Raw genomic sequence first — 26,020 nt, 5'->3', positions numbered from 1 at the left:
CCTTACGCCTGTTTGGTTTCCAGAGCCTCCTTTTGGGTAAATCTGTGTCTGCTGGATGTTGAACTCCATGCCTAGTTTTCTACTGTAGACTCTCTGCCGAACTGAGACAGCTGGTTAGCAATGACACTGTTTAATTTACAAAGAGATGAGGTGGTGCTGGCTGTCTTTTTGCTTTTTACCAATTGAGGTAGACATCGGTAAATAGCACCAGTATCCTGTCAGGTTGTGAGCTGACTTCAGCTCATGTCAAGGTTCTGTGTGAGCCTGTCACAACACCTGCTTTTACAATGGGGTGGACTGAGAGGGATGGGGAAAGTCAAGCTTGTGTGTGCCTGTTGGAATTAAACTGTCTTTGTTAATGCAATTTTTACTCTTCAAAAGGTTGCAGAGCGTGTTAATGGGTGATGTGAAGTGATGTTATGTAATGTGGTGAGACAACTTTATCCAGATTTATACCTCACCTGAATTCAAAGAACTGTTAGCTGCATGAGAATTAATATTATCTGCATATTATCATTTTTCCTGTATGAAATGGGTGAGACTGTCTAAAGGATTTGTACACAACTCATTTACATCAACATTGCTGACAAACTCGCACTTAGACACCAAATAAAAACCAATCTGAGATTGGAGAAGATTTTATTTAAAAAATACCTGCCTGGCATTCAAATCAATTAAAAAACATTAAAAATGAGCATCATATCATCATTATAAACAGTTAAATAAAGGTCATACAGTGATTGAGGAAAGGTTTGTGAAGTAAACTTCAAGTCATGTTGTGTTGGGTGTTGAAACAATCTGCGGCTACAGCGGGGACTTGCTTCATGTGGAATTTCTCTCCTGTGAAATCTGTCCTTCACACCTTTTCATACATACACATATACTTCTAGGTTCTAGATTTAACATGGAGTGGTTGTCCAAGAATAAAGGTTGCCCTCTAGCTTGTAAGAGTAGATGCCTTTTGTTTCCTGTGTGTTATTTGGGGGGGATGGTACCTTTTCAAGGACAGGCTTTCAGGATCTAAAGCATCGTTCTGAGAGGATTACCTAACATGATATCAGCAGGACAATGCAGTAAAATCGGGATTGCTCAACAGAGCAAACACAGGGAAAATTTACTGCGCATACAAACATGGAATTGAGCAGGTTAACTGTAAATTGAAATGGGAAATGGGATTGTGCTTTGTGGGATTGTCACCTGTGTTAACTGTGTGGAAAAAATGAAATACAACATTAAGTCTTCTACAGCATCTGTCCAAATTAGTTGTTGCCCCGGCATTTTTCCACATAAAAACACCACAGTATGGGGTGTCGGTGGCTTAGTGGCAGATCAGGCGCCCCGTGTACAAGGCTGTTGCCGCAGTGGCCCGGGTTCGACTCCAGCCTGTGGCCCTTTGCTGCATGTCATCCCCCCCCACACTTGTCTGTTCTATCAATTAAAGACTAAAAATGCCCCAAAACAAATCTTTAAAAAAAAAAAAAACATCACGGTATTTACTGCAAATGACCATTTCTAATTGTATACTTAAGAGTTTTTCCTCAGTGGCTTTGGTACATTGGTCGAGTCATCCTTAAAATTTGCAAAACAGTTAAAGCATTTACTCAAAACAAACAGCACAATATAATGATAAAAAAAACGTTACTTGTACAAAATACTTACTTTCTCCCAAAAGTAAGGATTTATGGCAATGAATATGTCAGTGTCATTAGAAGTCCTTGTGTCATAGTTTACATACATGATATTCAAAATGCTAAGCCATGTTGTCAATGTAACAGTGAACTCTTAAAAGTATTTTCTGATGTAAACTCTGGCTTTTGGTGACAATGGTTAAACAAAATGCACAAGGCTGCACTTTTTCTGTATGGCATACATCAGTTTTAGCAGTACAAAGTTACACATTACTGTATGTTGGAATCTCATTGCAAGAGATTTGACAGGATTCCTATGTTCACTGTCTGCACTGTCATTATTAACAGACTGCATCATTGTGACCCAGAGAAGAAAAAGATCAGAATGTTTAACTGCACTGCAATGCACAGAGGAAACAATTAGGTACCAGCCCATATGCAGAACTGTACATGCAGTGCTGTATGGGGAATTACAGTACAGTGTGTCTATACCTCCTGACCTTCCTGTTTGTCTGGCCCATGTCCTTATATTTTCCCTTACAATATAGTGTCAAAAGAATCTTTTGGAATGTGTTTTCTGTCTAATAGAAATGTACAGAAAATATGTTTGGCAAATTATGACAACTGGTTCAACCATTTTGCTTGTAATGACCAATATAATGAACTAATGTCCAAATGTTTTGGAGGGTAAGACTATCCAGCAGAGAACCAGTAAAATACTCAACATGACATAAGTAACTGAAAATGTGAGAGACAGCAGACAATTATGGATAATCATAAGTGTGCCAAAGCATTTGCAATTTGTTCAAAGTAATGAGAAACTGCTTCAATGATAAATTGATGATGTGGGTTGAGCAGGTAGTTCTGAGAATTTCAATTCTGATCTGAGTGTACCAAAGCAACTGAGAAAAACTGTAACATTGTATTTAGTTAGCCATGGCATCAGAAAATAAATCACTGTGAACCCTCAAGTTCTTCTGTTGTATCAAGATTGCTTTTAAGTTTGTATGTTAGTTGTAACAAGGTCATTCTACAGTACATCAAGAGGATCATGAAAGATATACAGTTAATGTGTTCACCCATAGCACTACAGAAGGAACTAAAGCTTCTCAGGCTCATGCAAAATGAATCCCACAACCTCAAGTATCATAGAGTCATAGAATACAGGCTCCAAGTTCAGAGACTGAACTGAAGCTCCTTCATTCATTCTAAAGGATCAGTGAACACAGCTGCAATATTGCTTTAGTTACCATAGCGGTAGACATGGCAAATCAATATCATTGTCACATCGTGAATGTGCGTAAGACTAACAGAGAGGACACAAACTGTATGTACATACTGCATGACTGCATTTTCATGTCCAGCTTTAGCAGTAGTGAAATATTTCTCCATGCATCAAGAGCATAGAGGTAGACTGACTACTTTTCATTTTGCATGCATGTATGTATGACATGAGTATGACATTTAAAGCCATGGTGTGTTACACCCTCCAGACTCTGCTGGAGAAGTGACCGTGTTGTGGCTGTGCAGCATGCATCCATCATGGGTTGAAGAACACTGTGTGCAGGTGTTCAGCAGGAATGAATGAGGTGTTGCAGGGCTCGGACGAGGATGCATGCCGCAACATGAGCAGGAATCAACCAGCACAACACAGTCATGATATCACAGAGGCTTCTGACAGATATCAGGACTGCTTTGTCTAACTCGTGCTCATGATGTGTCAGTATCTATGATAACACCACTTCTTTCCTGAGATAACGTTACTCAAACTAATGATACCCAGAGGATTGTGAAGGCTCTTGATAAGCGTGGCTTTGCCCTAAACAGCTAGAAGAGATATCTGTCTTAAGTTGTTAAATAGCTAATGCCATGTTCACACTACACAACTTAAACCCTGATTTTCCACTCACTGACCATTTTTGGAGCTCCCTAAGAAAAAAAACAGATCAGAGGCAATTTGGCTTTGGCTTGTTGCTAGCAAATAGGTGCTCGAGCGCTATGTGACGCATGCTGAAAGGCTCGCTGATGCATTGCAGACAATCTCCAGATATCTATCATGATAATTATCTGGACTTTTCCAGCGTGCGTATGTGTGTGTGTGTGTGTGTGTGTGTGTGTGTGTTAGAGGGAGGGAGAGAGAGTGACAGAGAAGGTGGACTTTTGCACACAAAGTTTCTGAAAGTTTTATCCTAATAACTTACGCTGCTTTATCACTTTTTGACTTTGATATTTTCTAGTCAGTACTACCCTGACCTGAAGTACTCATCAAGATTCTTCCTGGTGAAAGATCTTGTGTGACAAGACTCCCGCATACAAGACAGAAGTTGTGTAGTGTGAATAGAACAGTGATCTGACGATTTTAAGTCATGTAGTGTGAACTTAGATTAAGGTGTGACACCATGTGCTCAGCATGGAGATGTCTTTGGTCTCAGGGGGGAGACTGCATCCTCCCTGGGAAGGAGTGAACTTCAAGCTTGTCAGAATGTGAAAGAGTGACACCTGAGATTTGAAACAAGCAGCATTTGCGAACTCTATCTTTGTGGATTTAATGTTGGTGACACTGCAGCCTCTTGCAGTACACCTGGACTCCATTAGCTGTTGGCCCTGGTGGTGAGTCGTTGGTTATGAGGTGTCATGCTGTAGTTGGGATCATATTACAGAGGCATTATCCTGATCAACAGCCTTTCTGACAGGACTGTCCTCCAGGGCCAAGTCCACCTCCAAAAAGTCTGCTTGGTCACTGTCCTGAGATATTTTCTCCACCTCTCTGCTCATGCCTTCTTCTTTGTTTCTGCTCTGTCTTTGGCACATGGCAGATTTGGCTGGGCCGACTAGAGCCAGGCAAATAGCACTGAGGCCCATTCCCACTGCACAGGAATAGAAGGCAGCACCGTAATTCTGTGTGACATCCACCAACACACCTAGAAGGTAAGACAGCTGTTAGGAAAGCATTACGGAGAGGTTCACTGATGAGTACAATCAGAGAAATGGCAAACAGTAAATGCAGCAGAAACTGTGTACCTCCTAGTGGTGGCCCTGCCAGCCCAGCAAAGCTCTGGATACAGACATACACTCCCACAGATGATGCCATCTTGTGGATACCCACCACGTCCTCCTCAGCCAGCATTGGGATGTGAGTGGAGCCGACGGTGCCCATGAAGTAGCCATAAAGGGCGCAGCAGACTACTAGGCCCCAGAACTCCCACACAATAGTGAAGGCCACCAGCACCAGGCATAGCAGAATCACACAGCCCAGTAGCACCAGGGTCTTCTTGCAGCGGACTTTGTTCAACACCACCCCGATGGACAAACGGCCAAAGATCTCGGCCACAGCCATCACGGAGAGCATGCAGGAGGCCATGCTGGGTTCCACACCCCGGCTCTTGCTCAGTTCGATGATGTAGAGCTGTGGGGCAAAGAAGCCCAGCGTGGCGAACAAGCCAAAGAGGGAGTACCAGATGAAGGCACCATCTTTAAGCACAGAGAAGTCCAGAAGTTTGGGGCTAGAAGGATGGAGAACACCTGCCTCTACCATTACCTCTACTTCTGCCAGTTCGCTCTTATCCTCCTTGACAGGGGTGGGGGGTGAAGACAGTGACAGCTCTTTGTCCCCCGTGTCCTGCACCTCCCCAGCTCCTGCAGTCCTCAGGTCTAGGTTTGAAGCAGAAAGGGAGGTGACACCTGAGTCCTCTGAACCCTGGGAGATTCCTGAACTGATGGAGGTCCTGGTTTGTTCATTCTCCAGCTCGTAAACAGCCTCAAGCTGCTTTAGAGAGAGAGATTCTTTGTCTGATTCACCGTCCTCCTTTCTAGGCTCCGGCTCAATAATGATTGGACGAAGGAGAAGCCCACAGCCAATCACCAAAGCCTGAAAGATGCCGAGGACAACCAGACAGTAGCGCCAGCCAATGTGTTGTTTCAGTTTAGTGAGGGCTGTGGAGAAAGGACACGTAATTGTTATGATTACATATTCAAGGTCCACTTTTGTTCCGATTTTTTTGACCGCTTCTCACTGTATTCCTTGGTAGATGGCAGAGTCTGAAATCAAGACCGGCTTTGTGCCAAATGCAGGTACATTTTGTGTTTGGCAAGTAAATCTGAGAAGGCATTCCACAACACTGGCAGCCAAATCCTAATCAGCTAATCCTTGACTCAACATGGACATTTGTGCCAAATTTGAAGAAATTCCCTACAGGTGAACTTAAGATATCACATTCACAAGAATAAGACAGACATATGGATGGACAACCCCAAAAACATAATGCCTCAAAACACAGCTACTATCTCCAGCGTGAAGGTATAAAAACTATGGTGAGATTCTCTACTGTCCTGTGGTGTCATTTATGCGTGTGCTGCTTTTGTCCTCTGTTGTCTGTATTGGAGTTTCATACAGACACAAACACAAAGACACACACACACATACAACCAGATGTGTTTTTACGTACGTCTAAACAGTGTCTCAAAATTTCACTTCACTGTGGACTGTCCATCTGAAACCAGGTCTACTGTCAGTGCAGGGGGAGCGCAACCGGTGTAAGCCGAAGTTTGGCTGACCAGCGGACAGTGCACACATGTCACCAAAACCTCACAGGCAGGTTTCCAGAATATCAGGCACATTAACAATACCATAAATAGCCAAAAAAAAAAAACACCATTCAATGCAACTATCTGCAATCAGCACATAAATGTATCTCTATATTGACTCTCCCGTCACATCTGATGTCAGATCAAAGGGGACTGGCACCGTTTGGCATGTTTGGCACGCGTAATGGAAACCCAACCTGATTTGATTAACACAGCTGCAAACTAATGAGTTCACATCCCTCTCAGCCAACCACAAACAGCCACAGCATCAGATAGGGAGTATATATTCAGCATCTGTCATCTTAGAAAAGTCGAAAGAAAAGAAAGAGTGAGACTGTGAGAGAGAAAGAGAGAGCACCTCCCAGACCAAAACATCAGTTTCCTCCTGGGAGGAGGAGTTTGGTCGTCTAAAGCTGCTGCTCTCTTCTGCCATGGCGAATTGAGTAAACTCTCATTACGCCTTCATGCGGCGCATTTAAGGGCGAGGAGAGGGGCTCATTTGATTGGTGTGATGTGAATCAGCTGTGTAAAGCCCACTCCACGCCTTCTCTCCTCCCTCTTTCCGACTTGCGCTGGTAGGAGGGACGGAGGTGGGACAGAGGAGTAGTAGTGTGCCAAACTTACAAAATTTGCCTGGCCACACCCAGTTGGTGAAGCGCAGGTGCGCTGCGCCTCCGCCGTGCCCGGTCTGCGAAACTAGAGCCCAATATCTCATTCACTCAGTGAAATAAAACTACTAATACTACTACTGACCTGATGTATATGTGACTAAAAAAAAGACAGTTCATTATTTTGGTCAGCAAAATAAACCTGGCCAGTGGATTGATTCATCTACCAGCCCAGCCGGCCAGTGACTCAAAAAGTCAATTTCAGACAGGAAGACTGAGTTTGCTCAGTTATTATCATTCGATAGTTTCCCCCACTTCTTAACAAGTCAAGCATTCATCTACTAAACCACTAGTTGGCACTGTGGGCAGTAGTTGAGTATTCTATAGTAGTTAATGTGTACTAGGGCTGTGCTATATGTAGAAAATTTACCTTCATTTCGATATCAACATGTGTGATAAAGGTATTGCAAAAGACTGCTGAACTGCAATGAATAGTATATTTACATGTGCCACATGATCACACGTTGCATGTCAATGTCTTTGGCCAATCAGGTGGAGCCTACTGCCCTAGATGCCAGGAAGTAATTGTGAACAACCAATCCATGTTGAAATAGTGACATTAGGTGACTTAACTAGTTTTGAAAATATTTTTCATCTCACAGGAACCTCAGAGTGAAACGTGTTTTGGATGTTGTCATGATGCGTTTTTGAACTGATGCTTTGCACAGATCTGACACCTGTCCACATCACATCTGTTCTCTGAATCTCTGACAATTTCACCTTCTCACTTGATATTATAATTACTCTCAAAAATAGTTCCACTTTACAATTGGCAGTAATAAGCAATGATAAAGGTTGTATTTTATCTAACTGCCCCTCTGAGACAGAACACTCACCAGGAGCAAACATGAATATGGCGAAGGATTCGCCGGATGAAGCGACGGAAGTGACAAGTGCTCGCCGCCTGGAGAAGTACTGGGCTAGGATGGTGACGGTGGGAAGGAAGCTGAGGCAGTAGCCGAGGCCTGTTAACAAAGGACAAGAGAAAAAGGGGACATGACAGCCACTGGCCCAAATGGTAGGAACACTGCATGGCTAGTGGCCTGGGTCAAAGATCAAGGTGTCAGCTCAATCCCTTGTCAAAGGTGGCAGGCTGCGTGAGATGATTCAGCTTTGCTACAGCTGCTGAAAGACAAAAGGCATGTAAAGACACATAAGAGAGACAGGGGGAGGGGAGAAGGAGGTTGTCAAGTTAGCTGTGGTCCATTTCAGAGACACACACGGTAATCACAGCAGGAGAGCTAACTAATATTGACAATCATTTCACCAATGTGTTCATCATCCAATCTATTACTGTCATTCAGTCAATTTATTCCTTCCTCCTCAGCCACATCCTTCTCCGTCATTCCTGATCTGAAAGGAAATTTAGTGTTTTGGGGGAAATGTGAGGCTGCTCCAGTTTTTCCTGCTCTGCTCTGTTATGTCACTCCTTCCTAAAGAATTAAGATAGCAAAGCAGACCCCACTGCATGGTGTCTAGAAGAGGTTGACCACCTCTCAGTCATTGGTCAGTTCTGGAAGAAACAGATTGATTCAGATTTTGTTGTTAACGCTGCTAGGAGTCCCTTCAGTTCATTAATTACAAGGTGTTAAACAAGGCAAGCACATCTGTAAGAGCAAAGCAGCCATTCTGTGAATGGCATGTCACAATTACACACACAGAAACAGACACAGTCAGACAGATACATGGATGGATGGATGCATGGATGGATGGATGGATGGATGGATGGATGGATCAGTCCCTCCAGGAGTTTGCAATGTTGCAATTGCAACAATTACCACAAATTCAGCTAATTTCCATGGATTCTGTGCAATTTTGCAATTTTGTCCAATCACTGCAACTTTACCATGCAATTGACTATTTCAAACAGGTAAAATCTCATTTCATTTTAGAGTTGTGGGCAGCATATTGATTTTGGCAGCCCCTCTCTCTAGCCCCTTTTACACTGCCAGATTTTCCATGAATGTTGGACTGTTTTGCTGGCAAGCTGCGAGCGTTTAGACACACGGAGCCGGATTGGCGAGTTGATCTGAGGTGCCAAATTTTCCGCCTCGTAGGGTAGACATATTGGCGGAACCCTTTGAGTTTAAACAGACCGAGGCAGCCTTCCGCAACGGGAGGGGCTGTTAAAGACTTGTGGGAGGAGCTGTTGATGACGCCACACGTGCGAGCCACTGGCGGTGGATAAACAGGAAACAGCTGATAGCAGAAATTAGCGAGCAGCTAGTAGCAAGAGGGAAACACAAACCTGACAGACACTGTAAAGATGAGCAACTGGGGAGACAAGGAATTGCGCACCCTCCTTCCCCCTCGCAAACGAAGAGGCCATTAACCATCAGATGACAGGAACGGTGAAGAAAGGGCCGACTTACGAGAGAATCACCGAAGCACTGACTAGCCGCGGCTTCCCTCCCATGTCACTGGTTATGTCACACGCTGAGCTACATGTTTTGTTACTTGCTCATGCCCCCCATTGCCCCGAAAAAGGCACATTCTGTATAAACAAAAGTAGGTAGGCGACATTTTGCCGCATTCCCCAATTTTGCTTTTATACTGCCAATGCTGAAAAAAGACTGATTGGGCTTTCCTGCATATTTGCACAATTCCTATCTAAAAAGGGCTTCTCTCTCTTTTTATCATGGGGCTGCTGTTGTGGGACCACAGCTCTGTGACTAAAGTCAAAGGCCTCTAGTTTCGCAGACCAGGTGAGGCGGAGGCGCAGCGCACCTGCACTTCGCCAACTGGGTGTGGCCAGGTGGATTTTGCAAGTTTGGCACACCGTGCGCACTGGCGCAGCTACTCCTCTTTCCCACCTCCGTCCCGAGGTGAGGGAGGAGAGAAGGCGTGGAGTGGGTTTTACACACATCACACCAATCAAATGAGCCCCTCTCCTCGCCCTTAAATGTGCTGCGCGAAGGCGTAATGAGAGTTTACTCAATTTGCCATGGCAGAAGAGAGCAGCAGCGTCAGACGGTCAAACTTCTCCCAGGAGGAAACTGATGTTTTGGTCTGGGAGGTCCAAGCTCGCAGTGTCCGAATATACGGAACTGCGAGCAGACCTCCACGGGCTGATGATGCAAAGGTAGCCTGGGAGGAGGTCACCACAACTATAAATCAATGCTGTGTTTCTCTCGTGCGCGTGCAAGCTCTCTCTTTCTCTCTCGCAGTCTCACTCTGTTTCTTTTCTTTTGACTTTTCTAAGATGACAGATGCTGATTCTATACTCCCTATCTGATAGGAGTGGGGGAAATTTCCGATTCTTAGATGCATTGCAATTTGGACGTAGACGAATCTGAATCGATTCACAAACATCCAAATTTCGATTATTTAAATCTGTTAATTAGAATAATACAGAAGGTTCTAAATAATGCGGGACACTTTCGGATGCACACCTGGACGGGACACGCCGACACGCACACAGAGGAAAACAAACATGGCTGACCGCCACTCACCTCGCCATGAGATCTGAACAGCTCCTTCTAATTTAAAAGCAGATGTGTGGAAACAATTCGACTTCTACAACGTTGACGGCGGAAGCGAACTGGACAAGAGCTACGTTATATGTAAGTTGTGTCCTGCTAAAATAAAATACTTTGGCAATACAACAAACATGAGAAGCCATGTAACTTGATTCCACCCGACGGAGGAGTCAGGGAGACGGCAGGCTGTTGTTGCTGCAGCTATTAGTGGCGCTTCTGACCAGAGAACAATCGAGGAAGCAATTAGAAAGCTGCCACCCTCATTGGAAAAGGCGAAGCGAATTACGAAGGCCATCGCGGCCTTTATTGCCAAAGATTTGTGTTCTTATTTCGTCGTGGAAAATCAGGGATTTCGAGCACTGCTGCATTGGAGCCCAGATACACCATCCCATCACAACGCTATTTCACATCCCGACCGTCTACAACCAAACCAAAACAGAAGTCATGGCCTCGCTGTTGAAGGCACATAGGATCGCTGTTAAAGGTGATTTGTGGACGTCTCTCGCCACCGAATCATTTGTTACTCTAACTGCGCATTTTATCTTGTGATTTAAGATACCTGTTGTTACCTTCGGTTCTGTACAATGAAGTTGTAACTTTCCAGTTTGCACGCATTTCCATTTATATGTTTGATAAAATATAATGGAAATGAATTTAACTGTTTCTTATTACAAATGCACTGTTTTTAAAAATTGCAAGTGTTGAATGCTCATTCAGTGAGACAAAAAGAAATGTGTGTTGTGAAAAAGTGCATTAATATACATAAATTAAAGATGCATCAATAATCATTTTATAATCGAATCGTAGCCCCTAAATCGCAATCGTTATCGAATCTTGAGGTGCCCAAAGATTCCCACCCCTACTATCTGATGCTGTGGCTGTTTGTGGTTGGCTGAGAGGGATGTGAACTCATTAGTTTGCAGCTGTGTTAATCAAATCAGGTTGGGTTTCCATTACGCGTGCCAAACGGTGCCAATCCTCTTTGATCTGACATCAGATGTGACGGGACAGTCGATACAGAGATACATTTATGTGCTGATTGCAGATAGTTGCATTGAATAGTGGTTTTTTGGGTATTTATTGCATCGTTAATGTGCCTGACATTCTGGAAACCTGCCTGTTAGGTTTTGGTGACGTGTGCGCACTGTCCGCCGGTCAGCCAAACTTTCACTTACACCGGCTGTGCACCGCCTGCGCTGACAGTAGACCTGGTTTCAGCTGGCGAGCTTTTAGCGCACCTTCAGCGAAGCCTTTTGGCACGAAACTGTCACTGCGCCGAGCTGGATCTGTCGACACCTCCCCCTGCTGCGCCGCCACACCCATCTCGGCGCACCTCGGTCTGCCAAACTACCAAACTGAGCGCGCCTCGGGTTGAGCTGCTCGAAACTAGCTCTGCGTGGGGTTCGCCACCCTGCGCCACTGTATTCATCTAATGTAAACCAATGGTAATTAACAGGTTTAATGACACAGTAGAGCCATTTTGCTGTCGGTGTGAAGATTAACGGCACAGTGTCAGATGCTAACCACTGCTGAAGGGATTTGGGCCAAGCAGCAAAATATGAAGGCTAGTGATACAATCATGTTTAGTTCGTGCTAACTGAGCAGAGAGAGCAGGAGGAGAGCAGCTCATGGAGATGGTCCTTTGGTGCTGTGTCAAATGGCAGCAACAGCTGATTGGCGGTGACTGGCTGTTGCTGCCCCCCAACCCAAACCATCCCCACCAACACAAATAGATTCTAATTCTGTGGGAAGCACTGAATGCTACTAATAATATGTTTCAAATTCCAGACAGAATCTCAACTATTTTTGCACTTTTTACATGCCCCCACAATTTCAATGGGAAAAAAAATGCCTATAAAAATTGCAGTATGCGGCACATTTGAAATCAGGCATTTCAGGCTTCAATGATATCAAAATGTATGGATGGATGCCACTGAGTATGCTGGTGTGAGTTTTATAAGTACCTGAGACAATACCGATGGTGATGTACATCTCATTGATGGAGTTGACAAAGGCAGAGGTGATGGTTCCCAGGCTGATAAGGAAGCCTCCCATCATCACCACAGGACGATAGCCAAAGCGGTTGCTCAGCATCGTGGACAGGGGGGCTGGGGTGGGGGTGAAAGACATGACAGTCCTTTGATTTAATCATTTCAACTCAATTACATATATACAAAAATAGGCATTGCAAATGTGATTTGCAATGCGATTAGGGTCTGAACGTTTTTTAAATTGCATTAATCTACTGCCATTTTGTCCCTTCAACACACCCTGACTTGTAGTCAAGTGCTGCAGTGATGGAAAATGATGACACCACTGCACTTTTTGAACGGCTCCTTTCGATTTAAAAATCCTCCACACGGCTCAACTGACATGTCAAAAGTAATATGCACCTTGTGACAAACAAAATTAAAATTTCACTTAAGTACTTCCAGTTTGAGCAACAACCTACAAGCTGACCACACAGTTGCAGCTAATCAGACTGATGTCAGAGGGAACCTACATCACCAGTGTTGGCAAAGCACTATTTAGGAGTGTGAATCACCACAGACCTGTGGACAAAACAAAATCGAGTAAGTTAACTACATGGGTGACAACTGACTGCAGACCACTCAACATCATAGAAGACTCAAGTCTAAGGGATGTCCTCAGATTGGAATGCTGTGACCAGTCATATGTCTTACCGCAATGTTAAAGCAAGGAGTAATAGTTTCACACATACAGTACAGGCCAAAAGTTTGGACACACCTTCTCATTCAATGCGTTTTCTTTATTTTCATGACTATTTACATTGTAGATTCTCACTGAAGGCATCAAAACTATGAATGAACACATGTGGAGTTATGTACTTAACAAAAAAAGGTGAAATAACTGAAAACATGTTTTATATTCTAGTTTCTTCAAAATAGCCACCCTTTGCTCTGATTACTGCTTTGCACACTCTTGGCATTCTCTCCATGAGCTTCAAGAGGTAGTCACCTGAAATGGTTTTCCAACAGTCTTGAAGGAGTTCCCAGAGGTGTTTAGCACTTGTTGGCCCCTTTGCCTTCACTCTGCGGTCCAGCTCACCCCAAACCATCTCGATTGGGTTTAGGTCCAGTGACTGTGGAGGCCAGGTCATCTGCCGCAGCACTCCATCACTCTCCTTCTTGGTCAAATAGCCCTTACACAGCCTGGAGGTGTGTTTGGGGTCATTGTCCTGTTGAAAAATAAATGATCGTCCAACTAAACGCAAACCGGATGGGATGGCATGTCGCTGCAGGATGCTGTGGTAGCCATGCTGGTTCAGTGTGCCTTCAATTTTGAATAAATCCCCAACAGTGTCACCAGCAAAACACCCCCACACCATCACACCTCCTCCTCCATGCTTCACAGTGGGAACCAGGCATGTGGAATCCATCCATTCACCTTTTCTGCGTCTCACAAAGACACGGCGGTTGGAACCAAAGATCTCAAATTTGGACTCATCAGACCAAAGCACAGATTTCCACTGGTCTAATGTCCATTCCTTGTGTTTCTTGGCCCAAACAAATCTCTTCTGCTTGTTGCCTCTCCTTAGCAGTGGTTTCCTAGCAGCTATTTGACCATGAAGGCCTGATTCGCGCAGTCTCCTCTTAACAGTTGTTCTAGAGATGGGTCTGCTGCTAGAACTCTGTGTGGCATTCATCTGGTCTCTGATCTGAGCTGCTGTTAACTTGCGATTTCTGAGGCTGGTGACTCGGATGAACTTATCCTCAGAAGCAGAGGTGACTCTTGGTCTTCCTTTCCTGGGTCGGTCCTCATGTGTGCCAGTTTCGTTGTAGCGCTTGATGGTTTTTGCGACTCCACTTGGGGACACATTTAAAGTTTTTGCAATTTTCCGGATTGACTGACCTTCATTTCTTAAAGTAATGATGGCCACTCGTTTTTCTTTAGTTAGCTGATTGGTTCTTGCCATAATATGAATTTTAACAGTTGTCCAATAGGGCTGTCGGCTGTGTATTAACCTGATTTCTGCACAACACAACTGATGGTCCCAACCCCATTGATAAAGCAAGAAATTCCACTAATTAACCCTGATAAGGCACACCTGTGAAGTGGAAACCATTTCAGGTGACTACCTCTTGAAGCTCATGGAGAGAATGCCAAGAGTGTGCAAAGCAGTAATCAGAGCAAAGGGTGGCTATTTTGAAGAAACTAGAATATAAAACATGTTTTCAGTTATTTCACCTTTTTGTGTTAAGTACATAACTCCACATGTGTTCATTCATAGTTTTGATGCCTTCAGTGAGAATCTACAATGTAAATAGTCATGAAAATAAAGAAAACGCATTGAATGAGAAGGTGTGTCCAAACTTTTGGCCTGTACTGTACAGGACCTGTATGAATCAGAGAAAGCAACTAAACTGGAACTCCTGTAAAGTGCAAATGTTGTCACATTACCTGAGGATCATTGGATGTCAGTGAGTTATCACCCTATTAACACTGATTGGACATTGCACTCATTTGCTTTACCACTAAGTCTTTGTCCTGCACACGTATGTCATAGTGTAAGAAGTCAATTACAAAAAAAAGGAAACAAGAAAAGAAAGACATATGAGTAAAGCCCTAGTGACGGACCAGTGAAGGTAAAGATGAAGACACAGATGGAGATGACCCATGACACTCGGCTGTTGCTCTCCCTGAACTCTTCCATCAGATCCTGAAGGAAGACACCCAGGCTCTTGAGGGTCCCATAGGTGCAGACCTCCACCAAGAAGAAGGTCGCGGCCACAGCCCAGCCCCAGCCACCATCAGGCACCTCTGGGTAAACATTTGGACCCAAACAGCCCAGAGAATAGGGCCCCCTCATGGCTACAGCAGGCCACCTGGAGGAAGAAACAGAGATTACATCAGTGAGATCATTTTAAAGTCCTACTTGAAGTTGAATTTGATTATATTTGTGGGCAGAAGAACTCCAGTGTTCACCATACATTGAATTATTTGTGGTGGCCCACCACAATATCAGCATTGACCACCACATACTGATTATGTGTTATTATTTTCTTTTCTATTTAAAATGGGTAGAATCTTATGCCAAAGTGCAGCAAATTGATTTGCTCAGCCCTCCTTGCCCCTCTCTCTGCGTCTATCGTTATCCACCTGACTTTGGATGAAACAGGCTTGTTCCATTGAAACCACTCTCACATGACTCCCCCAGATATGACAGCTATAGTAAGTTGGAAAATAGAAATATGGGGCACTGAATTTGATAAATGTATTTTTTTATCAGACCACAAATGAGACAAGTATAAGCTAACTAGTGCATACCTTGCTACCTCCCTCTACCTCACTCCCCGCCACTTTGACCTTCAGTCCTTAGTGCTGTAGTGACTCCATTTCAGCCAGCACAAACCCCAGCGCTGGGGTCACAGTGGGCTATTGGCCAGCTGTAGCTCTGGGTCACCTGTGTAACGGCACGGCAGCAACAGAACAACAGAAGGTTTGCTGACCTGGCAGTGAGTCAGAGCGGTCCAGAATCAGACCCCCCACCCAACCACATGAGCTGTAAAACCAAATCAATATTCTAATAGAGGCTAAAGGGCCCTGATAGCTGCCGAATATTTCCTTTTGTCCCCACTTCTTTTACATAGTTATTTGATTCATGTTGGTATAAAATATTGGACACAGGGTTTCCCCCAGAAAAGTCATAAAGCCTCGTGGCAGGTATCTTTTGACAGGGGCCGGTGGCTAAGTGTCTTTTCGACAGGGGCCACTGACAGGCTGATGGCAGCATTACAGCAAGGCCCTGTAGTTTCTGTGAGAACAGAATCATAGATGCTAACTTCCCCACCAATCACCCTGAACCGTGCCAAAATACAATCTAACTGTTCCGAAATAAAAATCTTAGTTTTTCTCTATTATCATTAGTTCAAATCATTCCATTTTCCATTCAGTTATTTGAATGTTTGTTTTGATTTTGATGTCAACAATGCAGTCAGCTCACACACTGTTAATGCAAGTGTTGGCTGCTGATTTGGGGTCCATGTCATTGGTCCAACAGCCCATTGGTTCGACATCCCATTAGTCCGACTGTCCGCGGTGCTGAACGGCTCGCGGCGGGCGTATGGTGCGCCGCGACCGGCTCTGGGTCAGCTGGGAAAGGCTTGAGGCAAAGCAGGCTCACGGCTTATGTGTTTGTCACTTTCTTTTTCATTTTAACCCACACCATGATCTTTTCCTAACCCTAACCAAGTGGTTTTTGTGCCTAAACCTAACCAGACCTTAACCACAGGGCATCATGATGATTTCGGAATGGACTTCGGAACAATGGGTTTAATATGGTCGGAACAATGAGCTGTCGAACCAATGGGCAGCTGATTTGTTAGCTAGCATTAACTGTGACATTACCATTAAACATAAAACCATCTAACGCTGACTAAATGGTAATGTTAACGTAACTCTGCTTTGTGCTCTGTGTGTGTGTTTGTTAATGTTGTCAAGTATGGAGCTTTATCCCTATCTTTATTCAAGAGAGTGGTCTATCAGTTTGAGAGCATTATTTATTGATTTCACGTTCAAAAACCCTGCCCTCGCACTCAAATAGCCTCTGCTTGTGCTTGGATCTACTCTGCTTCTGCTCAGACTGTGTGCTCGCACTCAGATACCATGTTGCTTGCACTCAGATACCATGTTGCTTGCACTCAGATACCATGTTACTTGCTCTCAGATACCATGTTGCTTGCTCTCAGATACAATGTTGCTTGCACAGATTTCCTGCTTGAGCGTCGGCTTTTCTCCTCGCACTCAAACTGTTTCTGTGCGCTTGCGGAATTTCTGCTCTCAGATTTCTGCCCTGCGCTTGGATTTTTTTTGTGTAACAACCCTATCAAAATCTCCCAACCAATAGAATGCCAGATTTACTGTTGACCAATGAAATGATCCCTGCCTCCTTGTGGACGCGCACGCTTTGGTATTAGATCGTCCCATCTGGGCGGGTACTCTTTAACCGGGTTCATCCACTCCCACCCTCCAGGGCTTTATTAAATGTTCTCCCCTTGCTTTCTTTACCACTTTTAGAATAAAGGGACTGTTAATTTATACACATGCGCCATATGTATCTATCTATCTATCTATCCATATATAGATATATATATATATATATATATACATACACATATAAATATATAGATATAGATACATATAATATGTATTATACAACAGTTAGTTCCGACCGAGTAATTTGATTGGACGAGAGGCATTCCGTGAGTGCTGGTATAGAGTATAACATCACTGGGACATGTAACAGTAAAATCACTCTGCTCACAGGTATTATAAATATAAATACAACCATTAATTCACCAACTGTCACACTCGCTACATTGACGCAAACTGACACTATAGCGTTACACCAAGAAGATGGATATTTTCCCCCAAATTACATTTGAATTAAATTATGAGTGGTCGTCAGGAGAGGACGAGGAAAAGGAAAGCCAGGACTCTTCTGTGCAGACCTCCAGGTGTGTTTGAATCCGTGCCAACATCCAGGTTTGCCAACGTTTCATCAGCCGAACTGGACGAAGTTACACAGTTGCAGATCAATGTAAATACAAAGTAGCTTGTGAGTTCCTGGCGTGTGTGCTGCGTTGCCTGGCAACAGACTGGGGGAACTGGGTTTTTTTTTCACAGAGGTACATAACATACTTAAATAATTTATTTCATCACCTTTTGTTAACATTTCCTTACTCAGCATTGCTGTTTAAGCTGTTGTTGAACTGTTGTATAAAAGCACGTTATACAGATACATATATAACTATATATATATATATATATATATATATATATATATATATATATATATATATATATATATATATATATATACATAGGCCAAAAGTTTGGACACACCTTCTCATTCAATGCGTTTTCTTTATTTTCATGACTATTTACATTGTAGATTCTCACTGAAGGCATCAAAACTATGAATGAACACATGTGGAGTTATGTACTTAACAAAAAGGTGAAATAACTGAAAACATGTTTTATATTCTAGTTTCTTCAAAATAGCCACCCTTTGCTCTGATTACTGCTTTGCACACTCTTGGCATTCTCTCCATGAGCTTCAAGAGGTAGTCACCTGAAATGGTTTTCCAACAGTCTTGAAGGAGTTCCCAGAGGTGTTTAGCACTTGTTGGCCCCTTTGCCTTCACTCTGCGGTCCAGCTCACCCCAAACCATCTCGATTGGGTTCAGGTCCGGTGACTGTGGAGGCCAGGTCATCTGCCGCAGCATTCCATCACTCTCCTTCTTGGTCAAATAGCCCTTACACAGCCTGGAGGTGTGTTTGGGGTCATTGTCCTGTTGAAAAATAAATGATCGTCCAACTAAACGCAAACCGGATGGGATGGCATGTCGCTGCAGGATGCTGTGGTAGCCATGCTGGTTCAGTGTGCCTTCAATTTTGAATAAATCCCCAACAGTGTCACCAGCAAAACACCCCCACACCATCACACCTCCTCCTCCATGCTTCACAGTGGGAACCAGGCATGTGGAATCCATCCGTTCACCTTTTCTGCGTCTCACAAAGACACGGCGGTTGGAACCAAAGATCTCAAATTTGGACTCATCAGACCAAAGCACAGATTTCCACTGGTCTAATGTCCATTCCTTGTGTTTCTTGGCCCAAACAAATCTCTTCTGCTTGTTGCCTCTCCTTAGCAGTGGTTTCCTAGCAGCTATTTGACCATGAAGGCCTGATTCGCGCAGTCTCCTCTTAACAGTTGTTCTAGAGATGGGTCTGCTGCTAGAACTCTGTGTGGCATTCATCTGGTCTCTGATCTGAGCTGCTGTTAACTTGCGATTTCTGAGGCTGGTGACTCGGATGAACTTATCCTCAGAAGCAGAGGTGGCTCTTGGTCTTCCTTTCCTGGGTCGGTCCTCATGTGTGCAAGTTTCGTTGTAGCGCTTGATGGTTTTTGCGACTCCACTTGGGGACACATTTAAAGTTTTTGCAATTTTCCAGACTGACTGACCTTCATTTCTTAAAGTAATGATGGCCACTCGTTTTTCTTTAGTTAGCTGATTGGTTCTTGCCATAATATGAATTTTAACAGTTGCCCAATAGGGCTGTCGGCTGTGTATTAACCTGACTTCTGCACAACACAACCGATGGTCCCAACCCCATTGATAAAGCAAGAAATTCCACTAATTAACCCTGATAAGGCACACCTGTGAAGTGGAAACCATTTCAGGTGACTACCTCTTGAAGCTCATGGAGAGAATGCCAAGAGTGTGCAAAGCAGTAATCAGAGCAAAGGGTGGCTATTTTGAAGAAACTAGAATATAAAACATGTTTTCAGTTATTTCACCTTTTTTTGTTAAGTACATAACTCCACCTGTGTTCATTCATAGTTTTGATGCCTTCAGTGAGAATCTACAATGTAAATAGTCATGAAAATAAAGAAAACGCATTGAATGAGAAGGTGTGTCCAAACTTTTGGCCTGCACTGTATATATATATAAATGTAAGGGATAATGTATAGTGAGCCGGTGACTGTTGAAAAATAACTCCCGACAGGGGAAGAGGGTGGGAGTGGATGAACCCAGTTAAAGAGTACCCGCCCGGACGGGACGTTCTAATACCAAAGCGAGCGCGCCCACAAGGAGGCAGGGATCATTTCATTGGTCAACAGTAAATCTGGTATTCTGTTGGTTGGAGGATTTTGACAGGGTTGTTACACAAAATTCCAAGTGCAGGGCAGAACTCTGAGAGCAGAAGTTCCGCGAGCGCACAGAAACACTTTGAGCGCGAGGAGAAAAGCCGACGCTTGAGCAAGAAATCTGTGCAAGCAACACTGTATCTGAGTGCGAGCAACATGGTATCTGAGTGCAAGCACACAGTCTGAGCAGAAACAGAGTAGATCCAAGCGCAAGCAGAGGCTATTTGAGTGCGAGGGCAGGGTTTTTGAGCATGAAATCAATAAATAATGCTCTCAAACTGATAGACCACTCCCTTAAATAAAGATAAGGATAAAGCTCCATAGTCAAGGAGGTTTAATTAGAACTGTGTGCGGCTCAAAATGTGCAGTCAGTTTTATTTTTATTCACTGAAATGTTTGCAGGGTTTTTATCTTTCAACTCTCATCCGAATTTAGTCCCTAAATTAATTTTCCTCCCCCTGATCTTATCTTTTGTAGCCCGGGGGTGACAGGACGTTCTCTAGCTTGTGATGGATGTAATTGCGGAAATGAGAAAAGGCAGTGGGCTATTTTATCTTAAAAATAACAACTTTAAATTAAAGCTGCAAGCAGTGATGAATGGGCCCTTACACCTTTGCGCAACTCGGGGGTGCTGGCAGGACGCCGGCTGACGCTGCAGTTCATTTCTCTCAAAGTCATAAACTATGTACATGTTGGTCAAACATGCTGAGGGGGCTGCTCTTTAAAGGGCGTGGCCAAGGTATTTTGCCACGCCCATTGATGAAACTCATAAGACTTGTCCAGGCCTAGACTGTTGAGGAGGATGTGAAGTTTCAGGCAAATTGAACGAAATGCACTTAAGTTAATGCCATTTGTTGTGATATGGCAAAAGGTCTGCCTTCACCCAGCCTTCATGGCAACACCGTTTGATGAAAACTCAGTTTCCACAATAAATCATCATCCAGGTCTTATGGCTTTTTTGACCAAGTTTGAGGTGGATCTGGTCAACTTTGTAGCAGATATACGTCATAGTAAAAAAAACATGTAATTTCCTGTACATGTCATTTCCTGTATGTATATATATAAACACACATAATTTTCCTCTTAAGAACTATATATTAATGTGTAAATAAGTAGATATTAGTTCATGGGTATTTGGAGGTACATATGTATAAACTGGAAGAATGATGTATGTTCATATTGTGAATATTTTCTATATTCATTTATTCAAATATAAAAAGATAGAGAGTCAAGTTGATTCAGATATATATTCATTCATTCATTTATTTTCTGTAACTGCTTATCCTTTTGAGGGTTGTGGGGGGGCTGGAGCCTATCCCAGCTGACATCGGGTGAGAGGCGGGGTACACCCTGGACAGGTCGCCAGACTATCACAGGGCTGACAATTTAGAGTCACCACTTATCCTGCATGTCTTTGGACTGTGGGAGGAAGCTGGAGTACCCAGAGAAAACCCACACTGGCACGGGGAGAACATGCAAACTCTGCACAGAGGTGCTCCCCCAACCCAGGTTCGAACCAGAACCTTCTTGCTTTGAAGTGCTAACCACTACACAACCGTGCCGCCTTCAGATTCTGTATGTAAATATTAATATTTATCAATATTATTTTTATTATATATTTATATCTATTTTTGTAAGTCATGAATAATTGGTATTTCATATAATATACTAAGACATGTTTATATTTTCTAGATATTTGGTAATTACTATCATATATTAAAGGGTTATTTTTATGTGACAAAGTTAAATGGTAATAAAAAGTTAGAAAAGTCTAAGGTATAGGTTAATAGGAAGTTGTTTGTTTCTTTTCACTCAGTGGCTTGTAAAGAAGGGGTGGGATTTAATAGGTTTATACTTCCCCTCACTCCTTTTCAGATGTGCAAATCAAAGTAACTAGCCTATACATTGACTATTTGCTTTTACATTATGCTTGTCATTATTTGTGAATTAACTTTCTTTATTTATGTCTGCTTATTTGTGCGTTCATGCCAAGTTGTGTGCCAAGTTTCAAGAGTTTTCAAGCACCCCTTGCCTTTTAAAAACTATCTTTTTGTTTTGTGGCAAGTGGTGCAACGCCACAGCCATGGCATTCTATGAAAAGTCAAAAGCTTCATTTCTGAGTATCAACAAGGTCTTAGCATTTTTATGAGAAAATTTGAAGTAGATTTGATTAACCTGCTAGAAGAAGGACATCAAAATATAAAAACTGTAATTTAGGTGGTGCTGTGACTATGATTCAAAATTCCTTTTATGGCAGCTGGTTTCACTTCAGAAACATGTCCCATTGTAGCTGAACTGTTTGTCCCATTTTACCTGAATGCATGAACTACTCACCCTTCCCCATAAAAAGTAAAGTGTAATGTGAAAATATTTTGACTATGAGTCAAACATTTAACAAAAAGCCACATCCTTCAGCCATTTTTGTTGTTATACCCTTATTGCAGCAGAACTCTTACAACATGAGAAAATCAACATGACACATGGCTAACCCTGGAAGTTCTGGAACCAGCAATTATTGACTCTTTTCTCTGCCCATACTAGTTATCCCAGACCAATAAAAATGCATGTTTTTCTGTAAAGCACATTTGTAGTAACAATGCAATACCATGTTCGGTGATTGGCTGCTAATAGGCAAAGAGCCCCATTTGTCCTATTTTACCTGAGGTCCCACATTACCTGACTTCACCCTGTGTCACAAATATTAAAATGCTACAGAGAAATCTGTTGAGGCTATCTAATAATTATGCATAAAAACAACCCTCGGTGGTCCCTTCCTCTGAGCAGCAGAACAGGTTCTGCTTTATATCTAATGATGTCATAGGCTACATGCTTTCATCTCTAACAGTTCAGTGACTTTTCTTAGCATTATTAATTCGCTATACAGCTGAGATCCACAAACAAATGTTTATAACAATGTCCGTTGTTAAAAAAAACAAAACAAAACAAAACACAGAACATGACTTTTTTGAGATCATTTTCAGACCGCAGTGCAGAGGAGGAGGGATGATGTCAATGTGCCGCAACCCCGCAGCAGGAAAGCCAGCAGCTTGCAGCTTAACAGTTCCTGCTGGGTTAACATCAGATGCGTGAAGACTATACGCTACATAGCCTATTTATTTGCCTTTAATTTGTTGTTTTTCTTCCCAGGTGATTTATCTGCCTGCCTGCCTGCCTGCCTGCCTGCCTGACGTAGCAGTTGTTTTACGGATGTGCCAGTAACAAGTAATTAGCTGTGTTCTGGCTTGTTTTTCATAGACAGCAGAAAACTATCGAGCCTTCGTTATTTTTTATCAAGAGGTTGAATAGGAAGCGGAGCAGCTATGCCTGCTGCCGCTGTGCTCCACAGCGAGCTGAGGCTCGGCAGCATCTTACAGCTGGAGTTGCCAAGTTGGCATCTTACTTACCGGCAGCGTTGAGGTGGTAAAAGAAGCCCTCTGGTGTATAAAGGCCGGTTTTCCTATCTCGTCGTCATTTTATTTTCGCTTTAAATTACCTATAATGTTAGTTATAGACCCATTTATGAAGCAATCATTTACGTGTTTTTTTTCTAAATTCCTTGAAAGAACGGTAATATCTAAACCACTTGCTCTCGCTGCTACAAAAGGGCCCGAATACTAAAGGTGATGTCGCTATGATCTATTTTCGCACTGCCGAAGCTATCCGCATCTTTTGTATTCTCTGAATTATTTCCTGCCTGTCTTGGCAGCTCTTTACCGGCTCAAGCCGGTATTCACACTGAACGCGGACGAGCAAAACGCTCGGCTTCATGAACGCGCAGGGCGTCCCTCGTCTGCGTCTCGTGCTACAGCAGCCGCGTGTGCTGCTCTGATGCCGCATTCAGTGTCCGGGGGTGGGGTCCGCAGAATAATAAAAACCGTTAACAATGTTAACCACAAACATAAATGCAACTAATAACCGTGATATAGGCCTATAGTAGGCCATAATGAATGTGATCACAATATCACATGTGACGGGAGTCGTACGGTCTTTTATTCGTAAGCTTTGATGTCATTCATGGGCTTATTTCATGGCTGTTAATTCATAGAATGCCACGATTCGCAAATAACTCATCTGCCATGTGTACGCGTCAGGGAGGTTACTGTGGACAAGATGAGCACACAACTCTGCCATAAACAATACGTTTACATAAAAGCATGTCCACTTTTACTATTTTGTCGTTGGCCCTGAATGTTGTTTCAGCACACTGTGGCGCGCGCTGCAAACCACATGTGTACACTGGGCGCGCGGATGAGACGAACAGGTTTATTCCAGTTGAAAGGAGGTTTATTCCGGTACAGAGCCCTGTGGTGTGTGTGTGTGTGTGTGTGTGTGTGTATTTGGTGTTGACTTCCTCTTACACGTGACACAAATGAGCAATTTGGAGAAAATGTGGAAGGACTGAAGAGAAGCATAAGCTCAGAAGAAGGGCAACAAAAGATGAAGAGCATGCGAAAGCCCCTCCACCCCCATCCCAACCCCACCACCCTGTCCCTTTATCTTTTTTTTTCCTTCGAGAATGTGAGAATGTGCAGGTCTGCTACATTACCACATTCAGTTGAGAGGTTTGTGTAAGGTGAAACTGTCAAAACCAGTTTGGGACTGTTCATTACTTAAGAGAGGGGAGGGCTGGTGCAAAATAGGTGAGCATGTCAAACATTCTAAAGCATTGGGAAGGGACTTGTGTTTTTTATTTTAGCCTAGGGAAGGGACATACAACTTTAAATGGTGGTGTTTATTTTAAACACGCTCTGAACTCCAAATCCTGCTGGTGGGTTTGAAGAGGATGTTTGTTTTAAACATTGCCAGAATTACATAATTTATCAAGGAAACGTTAAAAACAGAAATTGTTGAATTTTAAAATTCCATACGACAAAGGCTTCTGTAGGCTACTAAAAATCACATTATTCTACACGTCTCATTTCAAATTTTTCCCAAAATAAACTGTTTGCACAAACCAGATCCTGTGAAAAAAAAAAAACTCAAACAAACAAGCAGGAAAAAAAATTAATTCCTCTCTCCTGCATACATGACAATAGTAAAAAACCAAAGGCTGTTGCTGATTTCGTTTTCAACTTTTAACAATCTTTAACCTATAAGGGTACATTTTTAAAATCTAATAATGTGTTCCGCACCAAGTTACTGATAAGCCCTGGTTCATCATAAATTGCTTTAATGAAACATTATTTGCATTTGAAAACTATTCTAAAAAGTTGTCATGTCTTACATAAATGGAATTTGATCAAACAGGAGCAAGAATGTCATTATAAATCTGCCATCCCCTTTCAAAATGAAATTGTGGATTTTTACTTAAATACTTTTATTAAAATAGAATTCTTACCTTGCATATTTGTAAGAGAGTTAATGAATGTCATGATTACATGAGCCAGCATTTAGTTCTATATAATTTATAAATGACTCACCTGTCTCCTAGCTTTGACTCAGGCTGAGTGTTGAGAAGTGCCCTGAACTGGAATACTCTTCAGTCCGAGACAGGGGTGTGTCATTGGGCAGACAAGTTACAGCCCTGAAATTTGATTGGGGCCCCCAGGTGCCACCTCAGAATCAAGCGTCATTATTGGTTAAGAACCAAGTTATAGGTTGATGTTGTCATAGTAATTGTCTGTCATAGTTGTGTGATGGCTATTGTACAGATGTTTTAAAGCCCCATATATAGTGGTGCAGGAATGAGTCCTAAAACCCAGAAGTGAGTTAGTATTTTAGCACTCCCAGTTCCCTTTTTTTAAAATGGGTTTTTAGTTAGATGCCTTAAATAAAGTATGTTGTTAACACAGGCTGAAGAGACTTTCACGTTTTGTTCTACCACATAAAATATGTCAGTAAATACCCCACTGTGAATTTTGAAGCTTTACGTGTCTTAAAAAAAGGAGTGGCTAACAAGTGGCTAAATGAGACTGCAGAATGTCATCGTGCCAAACACGTCTTTACAGCCTTGTTGTGTTGGCGACGTTAGGTCATGCAACTGCG

The 26,020-nt window shown here is 42.9% G+C and overlaps 1 protein-coding gene across 1 annotated transcript; it reads right to left on the bottom strand.

Annotated features, from left to right (window-relative positions):
* Nucleotides 1-622: 622 nt before the first annotated feature.
* On the bottom strand, nt 623-23,799 carry slc16a6b (solute carrier family 16 member 6b). The gene is made up of 6 exons (XM_049560235.1): nt 23,440-23,799; nt 14,959-15,206; nt 12,324-12,467; nt 7,717-7,845; nt 4,650-5,561; nt 623-4,549 (listed from the first exon to the last, which is right to left on the bottom strand). Exons 2-6 carry the CDS (start codon nt 15,188-15,190, stop codon nt 4,278-4,280), a joined length of 1,689 nt encoding a protein of 562 aa, XP_049416192.1. The 5' UTR covers nt 15,191-15,206; nt 23,440-23,799; the 3' UTR covers nt 623-4,277.
* Nucleotides 23,800-26,020: the final 2,221 nt, after the last annotated feature.

The sequence above is a fragment of the Epinephelus fuscoguttatus genome, linkage group LG19, assembly GCF_011397635.1.
Source record: "Epinephelus fuscoguttatus linkage group LG19, E.fuscoguttatus.final_Chr_v1".
Classification (NCBI taxonomy): domain Eukaryota; kingdom Metazoa; phylum Chordata; class Actinopteri; order Perciformes; family Serranidae; genus Epinephelus; species Epinephelus fuscoguttatus.
The sequence above is the reverse complement of the archived record's forward strand: the minus strand, read 5'-3'. Positions and strand labels throughout refer to the sequence as shown.